The sequence below is a fragment of the Kogia breviceps genome, chromosome 11, assembly GCF_026419965.1.
Source record: "Kogia breviceps isolate mKogBre1 chromosome 11, mKogBre1 haplotype 1, whole genome shotgun sequence".
Lineage (NCBI taxonomy): Eukaryota > Metazoa > Chordata > Mammalia > Artiodactyla > Physeteridae > Kogia > Kogia breviceps.
The window spans coordinates 80951523-80967115 of NC_081320.1; the positions used below are offsets into that span (position 1 = coordinate 80951523).

General features: G+C 42.4%; 1 protein-coding gene across 1 annotated transcript in view; it reads left to right on the plus strand.

The window, feature by feature from the left end:
• Nucleotides 1-15593, plus strand: part of ALK (ALK receptor tyrosine kinase) — a 202644-nt gene that overhangs the window by 171448 nt on the left and 15603 nt on the right. The window contains exon 21 of the mRNA XM_059078666.2: nucleotides 1617-1709. Coding sequence (XP_058934649.2) covers nucleotides 1617-1709 — 93 coding nt within the window. The remainder of the gene's footprint in view (nucleotides 1-1616; nucleotides 1710-15593) is intronic.

Consider the following 15593-nt stretch of genomic DNA (forward strand, 5'->3'; position numbering starts at 1 on the left):
TAGTACTTCCATTCTGCCTATGAAAGGAACTTTTTCTGTTATGATGTTAAAACAACCTTCCTATGTAATGCTCCCTGTAAATATTTCTGAACCATGGTATCATAGTACTAGCATGCAAGCTTGGCTAGAATTATCTGAAGCTTTAAAAAGACCTAAACGATTCATTGGAATATTAATATGTAGCATATTAGCCTTAGCCGCTTTAACAGCCACAGCCGCCACCGCCGGTTTAGCATTAAGTAAAACTGTACAACAAGCACATTATGTTAATCAGTTGTCTAAAAATACCAGTATTGCATTAGCATTACAAAGTCATATTGATACTTAACTAAAAACTGGGGTTGATGAGTTAAAAAATGCTCTCATACGTTTAGGAGACCAAATTATGGCTTTAAAATTGAAAATGCATTTGATTTGCCATGCCAAATATACTTGGATTTGTGTGACTCAACACGCTTATAATGAAACTGACTGGGATTGGAACAAAGTAAAAATACACTTTTTAAGTGTATGGACTGATGGACACATTAGTTTGAACATACAAAAACTTAATGCGGAAATACAAGCAATTCAAGAAGCTCATCTACAAGAAGATGGGCCCCAACAATTAATTCAAGGACTCTTGGATCAGCTTCAGTGGTTAAACCCAATGCATTTGGTTTCAAAATGGACTCACAGGATTGATTACCGTGGGGTCAGGTGTATTGTTGATGTTAATTGCCTTACCTTGTTTATTATGCTTTATTGTTGGCCGTCTCGCTGCTCTTCGTCAGGAGGTGTATGGGTTGAAATTGCATTATCAAGCTTTAAAAAATAAAAGAGGGGGAAATGTGGCGAGCATTGCCCTCTGAGGAAGGCGCCATTAAGACCCTTCAGGGCCCGATTGTACTCTCCTTGGTATGCATCCTGGACTTTATGGTATGAACGTAAAAAAGGAGATGGCCTTTGGCCAAATCGCTCCAGGAACCTGCTCAGTTACTGGGAGTCCCTGGTTGTTCCCTAAAGCTAGGAAAAGCAACCCTGGAGGGGAAATTGGTGCCTTTGAGAGAGAAGCCGAGAAGCCAATCAACCAGCTGATGCCCATAAGGCGTGACTAAGCAAATTCCCTGCTTTAGGGGTATATATACGGCTATGCTTTGTGATTAAACTTGCCTTGCAACCATCAGTTGCTTGTGCCCTTCTGATCCCATACCTTGGTGCATTCAGTTCCCTACCCCCTCTCGTCGATTGTTGCTACACTTTGAGGACCCGCCGCGGCTGGCGGCAACATAGAACAATGCTTAAGTACACAGTAAAAGGCCAATCAATTTTCTAGTTCCTCTTATAGTTATTTTCATTATTATTATCCCATTAAACATTTCAATCGTCTCCCCAAATCCTTTTCCATTTCAATCGTCTCCCCAAATCCTTTTCCATTTCCCTGTTAGTTCTGAGACCTAGAATTGCTTAGCTATTTCTTTCATACTGAAGTATAATGTCGAAAGGAACTATAGGGAAGAAAAGAGAACTATCTGAACCTTCAGATTGGAGGTGAAAATCCTTGTGCTGAATATTATACATTTATCTTTTCAAGAATAAAATTAGGAAATGCATTTTCTCATTTTTTTTCTTCCCAGCGACATTGCTGCCAGGAACTGCCTCTTGACCTGTCCAGGCCCTGGAAGAGTGGCCAAGATTGGAGACTTCGGAATGGCTCGAGACATCTACCGGTGAGTAAAGACTGCCATCACCCATCAGAGCTCACCTCCTCAGCTGAACCCCCTCAAGAGAGTGTGACAGGGCTGCTTGTGCCCTAAAGCATCTCTGGTGCCTTGTCAACTTGCCACCTAAAATGTCATTAAGTTCCTTTTCAGGACATGGGAAGCCTTAATCATTGCTCATTCCTGAAGGGCTAATTCAAAGATTACACTGCCTGCAATAATTGACACTAAGCTGTTAATTAGATTGTCTTTCTGGTTCCAACTCTATAGTCCTAGCATGTTCTGAGACACAGAATAACCTGGATACTTGATATGGAAAAAGTTTCTGAGTAAACTTTAACTGACTTAACCCCTTTCCTCAATACTCAGGAATTCTAAACAGGCTTAGTTTCCGTCACCCCAGGCAAGAGCACCTTACAACTGACAGGAAACTGGGCCCAGCTCATTGCTCTTCTTTTCTCACACCAGGAGACACAGGAGTGTAGTTCAAAGCCCATAGGTACTTAGCCCAGATTCATTTCTTTTTCCCTGTCATATTCTTAAGGCTACATTAAAAAATAAAGTAAATTTTAATTTAAAAAAAGGAAAACTCTATTATACTTTATCCCACTCTTCTCTTCCCAACCCCTAGTTTTCTTCTTCTTTTTTTTTTTTTTTTTTTTTTTTTTTTTTTTGGTCCGTGCCGCACTGCATGGGGGATCTTAGTTCCCCAGCCAGGGATTGAACCCGTGCCCCCTGCCCTGCAGTGGAAGCACAGAGCCCTAACCACTGAACTGCCAGGGAATTACCGTTTCTTCTTTGTCTAATTATTTACAACAGTGACTCACTCCATTAGCTGAGCAAGTCACTCCCTTGCATGGTTACTAATTACACCTTCCCTAATCCGGAGGTAGAGTGAGGAGGGATGGTCATGTAGACCTTTCAGTCTTTGGAGAATAAGGGAGACCTTGAAGGCCTCCCACGGAACTGGTAAACAATCTCCGTGGGGTAAGAATGCCAATGGCATCCTGTTACCACAGGATAGCAGTACATGGGAAATTAGGAGTTTGCAATGTTTTCAGCTACGGTCATCTACCACTGGTATCCACCACATACCCTGGTAACGCTGCACTTCACCCTCTTCTATCACCCAGAGTCTCAGCGTTCCTTCCCCTCCTGTCTCAGAGCACCCCGGGAGAGCCTGTGCTCTAAGACACAAACGTTGCAGTGAGACTTAATGAGTCACATGATCTGGACCTTCCTCTCCATCCTCAGCACCGACAGTTCCCCAGCTCTATGCTTCACCACCCAACTTCCCTACAGCTCCAGCTTCCCACAGGCACCCCGCCACGCCACATGTCAGGAATGGTCTTCCTCGAGAGCTGCTTTGCCATTCCAGCTCCAACAGCGCCCCCAAGAAACTTCTCCTATACTCTACCCTCACTTTGGGTAGAACAAATGCATTCTTCATTGGTCACCGAGCTTCATACATACCTACATCATCACATGTGTTGTTCTTACTGCGGTTGATTCTGTCTGTTTCTTCCACTAAACCATACCTTGGAAGAGAGAGACTTTGACTTATTTATGTCCTCAGCACGTGGCAGAACACCTGATACATACTAAGTACTCAGTTCATGTTTATTGGAGTAATTAATTTATCTAGGCAGCTGGTGGGGAGCTACCTCCCATAACACACCAGGCATGGGAGCACAGTGGTATGAATTCAATTAGTTTTTTTTCGTTTTTTTTTAAAACATCTTTATTGGAGTATAACTGTTTTACAATAGTGTGTTAGTTTTTCCTTTGCAACAAAGTGAATCAGTTATACATATACATATGTTCCCATATCTCTTCCCTCTTGCATCACCCTCTCTCCCACCCTCCCTATCCCACCCCTCTAGGTGGTCACAAAGCACAGAGGTGATCTCCCTGTGCTATGCAGCAGCTTCCCACTAGCTATCTAATTTACATTTGATAGTGTGTATATGTCCCTGCCACTCTCTCACTTCGTCTCAGCCCACCCTTCCCCCTCCCCATATCCTCAAGTCCATGCTCGAGTAAGTCTGTGTTTTATTCCCGTCCTACCACTAATCTCTTCATGAAATTTTTTTCCCTTAGAGTCCATATATATGTGTTAGCATACGGTATTTGTTTTCCTCCTTCTGACTTACTTCACTCTGTATGACAGACTCCAGGTCCATCCACCTCATTATAAATAACTCAGTTTCATTTCTTTTTATGGCTGAGTAATATTCCATTGTATATATGTGCCACATCTTTTTTATCCATTCATCTGTTGATGGACACTTAGGTTGCTTCCATGTCCTGGCTATTGTAAATAGAGCTGCAATGAACATTTTGGTACATGAGTCTTTCTGAATTATGGTTTTCTCAGGGTATATGCCCAGTAGTGGGATTGCTGGGTCGTATGGTAGTTCTATTTGTAGTTTTTTAAGGAACCTCCATACTGTTCTCCATAGCGGCTGTATCAATTTACATTCCCACCAGCAGTGCAAGAGGGTTCCCTTTTCTCCACACCCTCTCCAGCATTTATTGTTTCTAGAGTTTTTGATGATGGCCAATCTGACCGGTGTGAGATGATATCTCATTGTAGTTTTGATTTGCATTTCTCTAATGATTAATGATGTTGAGCATTCTTTCATGTGTTTGTTAGCAATCTGTATATCTTCTTTGGAGAAATGTCTATTTAGTTCTTCTGCCCATTTTTGGATTGGGTTGTTTGTTTTTTTGTTATTGAGCTGCATGAGTTGCTTATAAATTTTGGAAATTAATCCTTTGTCAGTTGCTTCATTTGCAAGTATTTTCTCCCATTCTGAGGGTTGTCTTTTGGTCTTGTTTATGGTATCCTTTGCTGTGCAAAAGCTTTTAAGTTTCATTAGGTCCCATTTGTGTATTTTTGTTTTTATTTCCATTTCTCTAGGAGATGGGTCAAAAAGGATCTTGCTGTGATTGATGTCGTATAGTGTTCTGCCTATGTTTTCCTCTAAGAGTTTGATAGTGTCTGGCCTTACATTTAGGTCTTTAACCCATTTTGAGTTTATTTTTGTGTGTGGTGTTAGGGAGTGTTCTAATTTCATACTTCTACAGGTAGCTGTCCAGTTTTCCCAGCACCACTTATTGAAGAGGCTGTCTTTTCTCCACTGTATATCCTTCCCTCCTTTATCAAAGATAAGGTGACCATATGTGTGTGGGTTTATCTCTGGGCTCTCTATCCTGTTCCATTGATCTATATTTCTGTTTTTGTGCCAGTACCATATTGTCTTGATTACTGTAGCCTTGTAGTAGAGTCTGAAGTCAGGGAGCCTAATTCCTCCAGCTCCATTTCTCGTTCTCAAGATTGCTTTGGCTATTCGGGGTCCTTTGTGTTTCCATACAAATTGTGAAATTCTTTGTTCTAGTTCTGTAAAAAATGCCAGTGGTAATTTTGATAGGGATTGCATTGAATCGGTAGATTGCTTTGGGTAGTATAGTCATTTTCACAATGTTGATTCTTCCAATCCAAGAACATGGTATATTTCTCCACCTATTTGTATCATCTTTAATTTCTTTCATCAGTGTCTTATAGTTTTCTGCATACAAGTCTTTTGTCTCCTTAGGTAGGTTTATTCCTAGATATTTTATTCTTTTTGTTGCAATGGTAAATGGGAGTGTTTTCTTAATTTCACTCTCAGATTTTTCATCATTAGTGTATAAGAATGCCAGAGATTTCTGTGCATTAATTTTGTATCCTGCTACTTTACCAAATTCATTGATTAGCTCTAGTAGTTTTCTGGTAGCATCCTTAGGATTCTCTATGTATAGTATCATGTCATCTGCAAATAGTGACAGCTTTACTTCTTCTTTTCCTATTTGGATTCCTTTTATTTCTTTTTCTTCTCTGATTGCTGTGGCTAGAACTTCCAAAACTATGTTGAATAAGAGTGGTGAGAGTGGACAACCTTGTCTTGTTCCTGATCTTAGTGGAAATGGTTGCAGTTTTTCACCATTGAGAACGATGCTAGCTGTGGGTTTGTCATATATGGCCTTTATTATGTTGAGGAAAGTTCCCTGTATGCCTACTTTCTGCAAGGTTTTTATCATAAATGAGTGTTGAATTTTGTCAAAAGCTTTCTCTGCATCTATTGCGATGATCATATGGTTTTTCTCCTTCAGTTTGTTGATATGGTGTATCACGTTGATTGATTTGCGTATATTGAAGAATCCTTGCATTCCTGGGATAAACCCCACTTGATCATGGTGTATGATCCTTTTAATATGCTGTTGGATTCTGTTTGCTAATATTTTGTTGAGGATTTTTGCATCTATGTTCATCAGTGATATTGGCCTGTAGTTTTCTTTCTTTGTGACGTCTTTGTCTGGTTTTGGTATCAGGGTGATGTTGGCCTCATAGAATGAGTTTGGGAGTGTTCCTCCCTCTGTTATCTGTTGGAAGAGTTTGAGAAGGATAGGTGTTAGCTCTTCTCTAAATGTTTGATAGAATTCGCCTGTGAAGCCATCTGGTCCTGGGCTTTTGTTTGCTGGAAGATTTTTAATCACAGTTTCAATTTCAGTGCTTGTGATTGGTCTGTTCAAATTTTCTATTTCTTCCTGGTTCAGTCTCGGCAGGTTGTGCATTTCTAAGAATTTGTCCATTTCTTCCAGGTTGTCCATTTTATTGGCATACAGTTGCTTGTAGTAATCTCTAATAATCTTTTGTATTTCTGCAGTGTCAGTTTTACATCTCCTTTTTCATTTCTAATTATATTGATTTGAGTCTTCTCCCTTTTATTCTTGATGAGTCTGGCTAATGGTTTATCAATTTTATTTATCTTCTCAAAGAACCAGCTTTTAGTTTTATTGATCTTTGCTATTGTTTCCTTCACTTCTTTTTCATTTATTTCTGATCTGATCTTTATGATTTCTTTCCTTCTGCTAAATTTGGGGGTTTTTTGTTCTTCTTTCTCTAATTGCTTTAAGTGCAAAGTTAGGTTGTTTATTCGAGATGTTTCCTGTTTCTTAAGGTATGATTGTATTGCTATAAACTTGCCTCTTAGAAATGCTTTTGCTGTATCCCATAGGTTTTGGGTCGTTGTGTCTCCATTGTCATTTGTTTCTAAGTATTTTTTGATTTCCTCTTTGATTTCTTCAGTGATCACTTCGTTATTAAGTAGTGTATTGTTTAGCCTCCATGTGTTTGTATTTTTTACAGATCTTTTCCTATAATTGATATCTAGTCTCATAGCGTTGTGGTCAGAAAAGATACTTGATACGATTTCAATTTTCTTAAATTTGCCAAGGCTAGATTTGTGACCCAAGATATGATCTATCCTGGAGAATGTTCCATGAGCACTTGAGAAAAATGTGTATTCTGTTGTTTTTGGATGGAATGTCCTATAAATATCAATTAAGTCCATCTTGTATAATGTATCATTTAAAGCTTGTGTTTCCTTATTTATTTTCATTTTGGATGATCTGTCCATTGGTGAAAGTGGGGTGTTAAAGTCCCCCATTATAATTGTGTTACTGTCGATTTCCCCTTTTAAGGCTGTTAGTATTTGCCTTATGTATTGAGGTGCTCCTATGTTGGGTGCATAAATATTTACAATTGTTATATCTTCTTCATGGATCGATCCCTTGATCATTATGTAGTGTCCTTCTTTGTCTCTTGTAATAGTCTTTATTTTAAAGTCTATTTTGTCTGATATGAGAATTGCTACTCCAGCTTTCTTCTGATTTCCATTTTCATGGAATATCTTTTTCCATCCCCTTACTTTCAGTCTGTATGTGTCCCTAGGTCTGAAGTGGGTCTCTTGTAGACAGCATATATATGGGTCTTGTTTTTGTATCCATTCAGCCAGTCTGTGTCTTTTGGTGGGAGCATTTAATCCATTTACATTTAAGGTAATTATCGATATGTATGTTCCTATTACCATTTACTTAATTGTTTTGGGTTGTTCTTGTAGGTCTTTTCCTTCTCTTGTGTTTCTTGCCTAGAGAAGTTCCTTTAGGATTTGTTGTAGAGCTGGTTTGGTGGTGCTGAACTCTCTCAGCTTTTGCTTGTCTGTAAAGGTTTTAATTTCTCCATCAAATCTGAATGAGATCCTTGCTGGGTAGAGTAATCTTGGTTGTAGGTTTTTTTCCTTCATCACTTTAAATATGTCCCGCCGTGCGTTCTCCCAGGGAAGCTGTCCCTGGATCCCGGGACCCCGGCAGTGGCGGGCCGCACGGGCTCCCAGGAGGGCCGGTGTGGAGAGTGACCTGCGCTCGCACACAGGCCTCTTGGTGGTGGCAGCAGCAACCTTAGCGTCCGACACCTGTCTCTACTGTCCGTGCCGACAGACGCGGCTCGCGCCCGTTTCTGGAGTTCCTCTACACGGTGCTCTTAATCCCCTCACCTCACACCCGAGGAAGCAAAGAGGCAAGAAAAAGTCTCTTGTCTCTTCAGCAGCTCCGCGCCCGCCCCTGGGGCTCCTTCAAGTGGCGCACTTAATCCCCTCTCCTTGCGCCCAGGCAGCAAAGAGGGAGGAAAAGGTCTCTTGCCTCTTCGGCAGTTCCAGACTTCTCCCGAACTCCCTCCCGGCCAGCCGTGGCGTACTAGCCCCCTTCAAGCTGTCTTCACTCTGCCAACTCCAGACCTTTCCCTGGGATCCGACTGAAGCCCGAGCCTCAGATCCCGGCCCCGCCCACCCCGGCAGGCGAGCAGACAAGCCTCTCGGGCTGGTGAGTGCCGGTCGGCACCGATCCTCTGCGGGAATCTCTCCGCTTTGCCCTCCGCACCCCTGTGGTTGAGCTGTCCTCCGCGGCTCCGGAGCTTCCCCCTCCGGCGCCCGCAGTCTCCGCCCGCGAAGGGGCCTCTAGTGTGTGGGAGTCTTTCCTCCTTCACGGCTCCCTCCCACTGGCGTAGGTCCCGTCCCTATTCTTTTGTCCCTGTTTATTCTTTTTTCTTTTGCCCTACCCAGATATGTGGGGAGTTTCTTGCCTTTTTGGAGGTCTGAGGTCTTCTGCCAGCGTTCGGTGGGTGTTCTATAGGAGAAGTTCCACGTGTAGATGTATTTCTGATGTCTCTGTGAGGAGGAAGGAGATCTCCGCGTCTTACTCTTCCGCCATCTTTAAGCCGTCTCTCGGTTGTAGGTTTTTTTCCTTCATCACTTTAAATATGTCCTGCCACTCCCTTCTGGCTTGTAGAGTTTCTGCTGAAAGATCAGATGTTAGCCTTATGGGGATTCCCTTGTGTGTTATTTGTTGTTTTTCCCTTGCTGCTTTTAATATGTTTTCTTTGTATTTAATTTTTGACAGTTTGATTACTATGTGTCTCGGCGTGTTTATCCTTGGGTTTATCCTGTATGGGACTCTCTGTGCTTCCTGGACTTGGTTGACTATTTCCTTTCCTATATTAGGGAAGTTTTCAACTATAATCTCTTCAAATATTTTCTCATTCCCTTTCTTTTTCTCTTCTTCTTCTGGGACCCCTATGATTCGAATGTTGGTGCGTTTAATGTTGTCCCAGAGATCTCTGAGACTGTCCTCAGTTCTTTTCATTCTTTTTTCTTTCTTCTGCTCTGCAGTAGTTATTTCCACTATTTTATCTTCCAGGTCATGTATCCGTCCTTCTGCCTCAGTTATTCTGTTATTGATCCCATCTAGAGTATTTTTCATTTCATTTATTGTGTTGCTCATCGTTACTTGGCTTCCTCTTTATTTCTTCTAGGTCCTTGTTAACTGTTTCTTGCAATTTGTCTATTCTATTTCCAAGATTTTGCATCATCTTCACCATCATTATTCTAAATTCTCTTTCGGGTAGATTGGCTATTACCTCTTCACTTGTTAGGCCTGGTGCATTTTTATCTTGTTCCTTCATCTGCTGTGTGTTTTTCTGTCTTCTCATTGTGCTTATCTTACTGTGTTAGGGGTCTCCCTTTTGCAGGCTGCAGGTTCGTAGTTCTATCTACTTTTGGTGGCTGTCCCCAGTGGCTGAGGTTGGTTCAGTGGGTTGAGCAGGTTTGCTGGTTGGGGGGACCAGTGCCCCTGTTCTGGTGGATGAGGCTGGATCCCGTCTCCCTGGTGGGCAGGTCCACGTCTGGGGGCGTGTATGGGGATGTCGGTAGCCTTACTGTGACTCTAGGCAGCCTGTCTGCTCATGGATGGGGCTGTAGACCTGTCTCGCTCTTTGTTGGGTATAGGGTGTCCAGCACTGTTCGTTGCTGGTCCTTGAGTGAATCTGGGTCTTGGTGTTGAGATGGAGATCTCTGGGAGATTTTCGCCGTTTGATATTACGTGGACCTGAGAGGTCTCTTGTGGACCAGTGTCCTGAGGTTAGTTCTCCCACCTCAGAGACACAGCCTTGACACCTGGCTGGAGTGCCAAGAGCCTTTAATCCACACGGCTCAAAACAAAAGGGAGAAAAAAATAGAAAGTCAAGAAAGGAGGAAGGGAGGGAGGAAGGAGGGAGGGAAATAGGAAAGAAAGGAGGGAAGAAAGGGGAGAAGACAAAATAAAGTAGGGTAAAATACAGTTATTAAAATAATTATTAAGAAGAAAAATTTCTATTAAAGAAAAATAACCAACCAACCAAACAAACAAAAAAAAACGGGTCGGTCTAACCCTAGGACAAATGGTGAAAATAAAGCTATACAGACAAAATCTCACACAGCAGCACTCACATACACACTCACAAAAAAAGAAAAGGGAACATAATAGTATATCTTGCTCGCAAAGTCCACCTCCTCAACTTGGGATATTTCGCTGTCTGTTCAGGTTTTCCACAGCTGCAGGGCACTTCAAGTTGACTGTGGAGCTTTAATCCGCTGCTTCTGAGGCTGCTGGGAGAGACCTCCCCCTCTCTTTGTTCGCACAGCTCCTGGGGTTCAGCTTTGGCCTTGGCCCCGCCTCTGCGCGTAGGTCGTCGGAGGGTGTCTGCCCTTCGCTCAGACAGGACGGGGTTAAAGGAGCAGCTGATTCGTGGTCTCTGGCTCACTCAGGCCAGGGGGAGGGAGGGGCACGGATGCGGGGCAAGCCTGCGACGTCAGAGGCCGGTGTGACGCTGCACCGGTCCGAGGCACGCCGTGCGTGACGTTGCACCGGCCCGAGGCGCGCCGCGCGTTCTCCCGGGGAAGCTGTCCCTGGATTCCGGGACCCCAGCAGTGGCGGGCTGCACAGGCTCCCGGAAGGGGCGGTGTGGAGAGTGACCTGTGCTCGCACGCAGGCCTCTTGGTGGCGGCAGTAGCAACCCTAGCGTCCCACACCCGTCTCTGTTGTCCGTGCCGACAGCCGCAGCTCGCGCCCGTTTCTGGAGCTCCTTTATGCGGTGCCCTTAATCCCCTTTCCTCACGCCCCAGGAAGCGAAGAGGCAAGAAAAAGTCTCTTGTCTCTTCGGCAGCTCCGCGCCCGTTTCTGGAGCTCCTTTAAGCGGCGCGCTTAAACCCCTCTCCTCGCGCAGCAGGAGGCAAAGAGGGAAGAAAAGGTCTCTTGCCTCTTCCGCAGCTCCAGACTTCTCCCGAACTCCCTCCCGGCCAGCCGTGGTGCACTAACCCCTTCAGGCTGTTTTCACTCTGCCAGCTCCAGACCTTTCCCTGGGATCCGCCCGAGGCTCAGTTCCCAGCCCCGCCCGCCCCGGTGGGTGAGCAGACAAGCCTCTCGGGCTGGTGAGTGCTGGTCGGCACCGATCCTCTGCGGGAATCTCTCCGCTTTGCCCTCCGCACCCCTGTTACTGCGCTCTCCTCCGCGGCTCCGAAGCTTCCCCCTCTGTCACCCGCAGTCTCCGCCCGCGAAGGGGCTTCTAGTGTGTGGGAACCTTTCCTCCTTCACGGCTCCCTCCCACTGGTGCAGGCCCCGTCCCTATTGTCTCTGTTTATTCTATTTTCTTTTGCCCTACCCAGGTACGTGGGGAGTTTCTTGCCTTTTGGGAGGTCTGAGGTCTTCTGCCAGCGTTCGGTGGGTGTTCTGTAGGAGAAGTTCCACATGTAGATGTATTTCTGATGTCTCTGTGAGGAGGAAGGTGATCCCCGCGTCTTACTCTTCCGCCATCTTCTCGCTACCCCGGTAGTTCTATTTTTAGTTTTTTAAGGAACCTCCATACTGTTCTGCATAGTGGCTGTATCAATTTACATTCCCACCAGCAGTACAAGAGGGTTCCCTTTTCTCCACACCCTCTCCGGCATTTATTGTTTGTAGATTTTTTGATGATGGCCAATCTGACCGGTGTGAGATGATATCTCATTGTAGTGTTGTTTTTTTTTTTAACATCTTTATTTGAGTGTAACTGTTTTACAATAGTGTGTTAGTTTCTCCTTTACAACAAAGTGAATCAGTTATACATATACATATGTTCCCATAACTCTTCCCTCTTGTGTCACCCTCCCTCCCACCCTCCCTATCCCACCCCTCTAGGTGGTCACAAAGCACAGAGGTGAACTCCCTGTGCTATGTGGCAGCTTCCCACTAGCTATCTAATTTACATTTGGTAGTGTGTATATGTCCGTGCCACTCTCTCACATCGTCACAGCTTACCCTTCCCCCTCCCCATATCCTCAAGTCCATGCTCTAGTAGGTCTGTGTTTTATTCCCATCCTACCACTAATCTCTTCATGACATTTTTTTTTTTAGATTCCATATATATGTGTTAGCATACAGTATTTGTTTTTATCCTTGTGACTTACTTCACTCTGTATGACAGATTCCAGGTCTATCCACCTCATTACAAATAACTCAGTTTCATTTCTTTTTATGGCTGAGTAATAGTCCATTGTATATAGGTGCCACATCTTCCTTATCCATTCATCTGTTGATGGACACTTAGGTTGCTTCCATGTCCTGGCTATCGTAAATAGAGCTGCAATAAACATTTTGGTACATGACTCTTTTTGAATTATGGTTTTCTCAGGGTATATGCCCAGTAGTGGGATTGCTGGGTCATGTGGTAGTTCTATTTGTAGTTTTTTAAGGAACCTCCATACTGTTCTCCATAGTGGCTGTATCATTTTACATTCCCACCAGCAGTGCAAGAGTGTTCCCTTTTCTCCACACCCTCTCCAGCGTTTATTGTTTCTAGAGTTTTTGATGATGGCCAGTCTGGCCGGTGTGAGATGATATCTCATTGTAGTTTTGATTTGCATTTCTCTAACGATTAATGATGTTGAGCATTCTTTCATGTGTTTGTTGGCTATCTGTATATCTTCTTTGGAGAAATGTCTATTTGGTTCTTCTGCCCATTTTTGGATTGGGTTGTTTGTTTTTTTGTTATTGAGCTGCATGAGTTGCTTACAAATTTTGGAGATTAATCCTTTGTCAGTTGCTTCATTTGCAAGTATTTTCTCCCATTCTGAGGGTTGTCTTTTGGTCTTGTTTATGGTATCCTTTGCTGTGCAAAAGCTTTTAAGTTTCATTAGGTCCCATTTGTGTATTTTTGTTTTTATTTCCATTTCTCTAGGAGATGGGTCAAAAAGGATCTTGCTGTGATTGATGTCGTATAGTGTTCTGCCTATGTTTTCCTCTAGGAGTTTGATAGTGTCTGGCCTTACATTTAGGTCTTTAACCCATTTTGAGTTTATTTTTGTGTATGGTGTTAGGGAGTGTTCTAATTTCATACTTCTACAGGTAGCTGTCCAGTTTTCCCAGCACCACTTATTGAAGAGGCTGTCTTTTCTCCACTGTGTTTCCTTCCCTCCTTTATCAAAGACAAGGTGACCATATGTGTGTGGGTTTATCTCTGGGCTCTCTATCCTGTTCCATTGATCTATATTTCTGTTTTTGTGCCAGTACCATACTGTCTTGGTTACTGTGGCCTTGTAGTATAGTCTGAAGTCAGGGAGCCTGATGCCTCCAGCTCCATTTTTCGTTCTCAAGATTGCTTTGGCTATTCGGGGTCTTTTGTGTTTCCATACAAATTGTGAAATTCTTTGTTCTAGTTCTGTAAAAAATGCCAGTGGTAATTTGATAGGGATTGCATTGAATCGGTAGATTGCTTTGGGTAACAGAGTCATTTTCACAATGTTGATTCTTCCAATCCATGAACATGGTATATTTCTCCACCTATTTGTATCATCTTTAGTTTCTTTCATCAGTGTCTTATAGTTTTCTGCATACAAGTCTTTTGTCTCCTTAGGTAGGTTTATTCCTAGATATTTTATTCTTTTTGTTGCAATGGTAAATGGGAGTGTTTTCTTAATTTCACTCTCAGATTTTTCATCATTAGTGTATAAGAATGCCAGAGATTTCTGTGCATTAATTTTGTATCCTGCTACTTTACCAAATTCATTGATTAGCTCTAGTAGTTTTCTGGTAGCATCCTTAGTATTCTCTATGTATAGTATCATGTCATCTGCAAACAGTGACAGCTTTACTTCTTCTTTTCCTATTTGGATTCCTTTAATTTCTTTTTCTTCTCTGATTGCTGTGGCTAGAACTTCCAAAACTAGGTTGAATAAGAGTGGTGAGAGTGGACAACCTGGTCTTGTTCCTGATCTTAGTGGAAATGGTTTCAGTTTTTCACCATTGAGAACAATGCTGGCTGTGGGTTTGTCATATATGGCCTTTATTATATTGAGGAAAGTTCCCTCTATGCCTACTTTCTGCAGGGTTTTTGTCATAAATGGGTGTTGAATTTTGTCAAAAGCTTTCACTGCATCTATTGAGATGATCATGTGGTTTTTCTCCTTCAGTTTGTTGATATGGTGTATCACGTTGATTGATTTGCGTATATTGAAGAATCCTTGCATTCCTGGAATAAACCCCACTTGATCATGGTGTATGATCCTTTTAATGTGCTGTTGGATTCTGTTTGCTAGTATTTTGTTGAGGATGTTTGCATCTATGTTCATCAGTGATATTGGCCTGTAGTTTTCTTTCTTTGTGACGTCTTTGTCTGGTTTTGGTATCAGGGGGATGGTGGCCTCATAGAATGAGTTTGGGAGTGTTCCTCCCTCTGCTATCTGTTGGAAGAGTTTGAGGAGGATAGGTGTTAGCTCTTCTCTAAATGTTTGATAGAATTCGCCTGTGAAGCCATCTGGTCCCGGGCTTTTGTTTGTTGGAAGATTTTGAATCACAGTTTCAATTTCAGTGCTTGTGATTGGTCTGTTCATATTTTCTATTTCTTCCTGGTTCAGTCTTGGCAGGTTGTGCATTTCTAAGAATTTGTCCATTTCTTCCAGGTTGTCCATTTTATTGGCATAGAGTTGCTTGTAGTAATCTCTAATAATCTTTTGTATTTCTGCAGAGTCAGTTGTTACATCTCCGTTTTCATTTCTAATTCTATTGATTTGAGTCTTCTCCCTTTTTTTCTTGATGAGTCTGGCTAATGGTTTATCAATTTTATTTATCTTCTCAAAGAACCAGCTTTTAGTTTTATTGATCTTTGCTATTGTTTCCTTCATTTCTTTTTCATTTATTTCTGATCTGATCTTTATGATTTCTTTCCTTCTGCTAAATTTGGGGTTTTTTTGTTCCTCCTTCTCTAATTGCTTTAGGTGCAAAGTTAGGTTGTTTATTCGAGATGCTTCCTGTTTCTTAAGGTATGATTGTATTGCTATAAACTTCCCTCTTAGAACTGCTTTTGCTGTATCCCATAGGTTTGGGGTCGTCATGTCTCCATTGTCATTTGTTTCTAAGTACTTTTTGATTTCCTCTTTGATTTCTTCAGTGATCACTTCGTTATTAAGTAGTGTACTGTTTAGCCTCCATGTGTTTGTATTTTTTACAGATCTTTTCCTGTAATTGATATCTAGTCTCATAGCGTTGTGGTCAGAAAAGATACTTGATACGATTTCAATTTTCTTAAATTTGCCAAGGCTAGATTTGTGACCCAAGATATGATCTATCCTGGAGAATGTTCCATGGGCACTTGAGAAAAATGTGTATTCTGTTGTTTTTGGATGGAATGTCCTATAAATATCAAGTAAATCCATCTTGTATAATGTA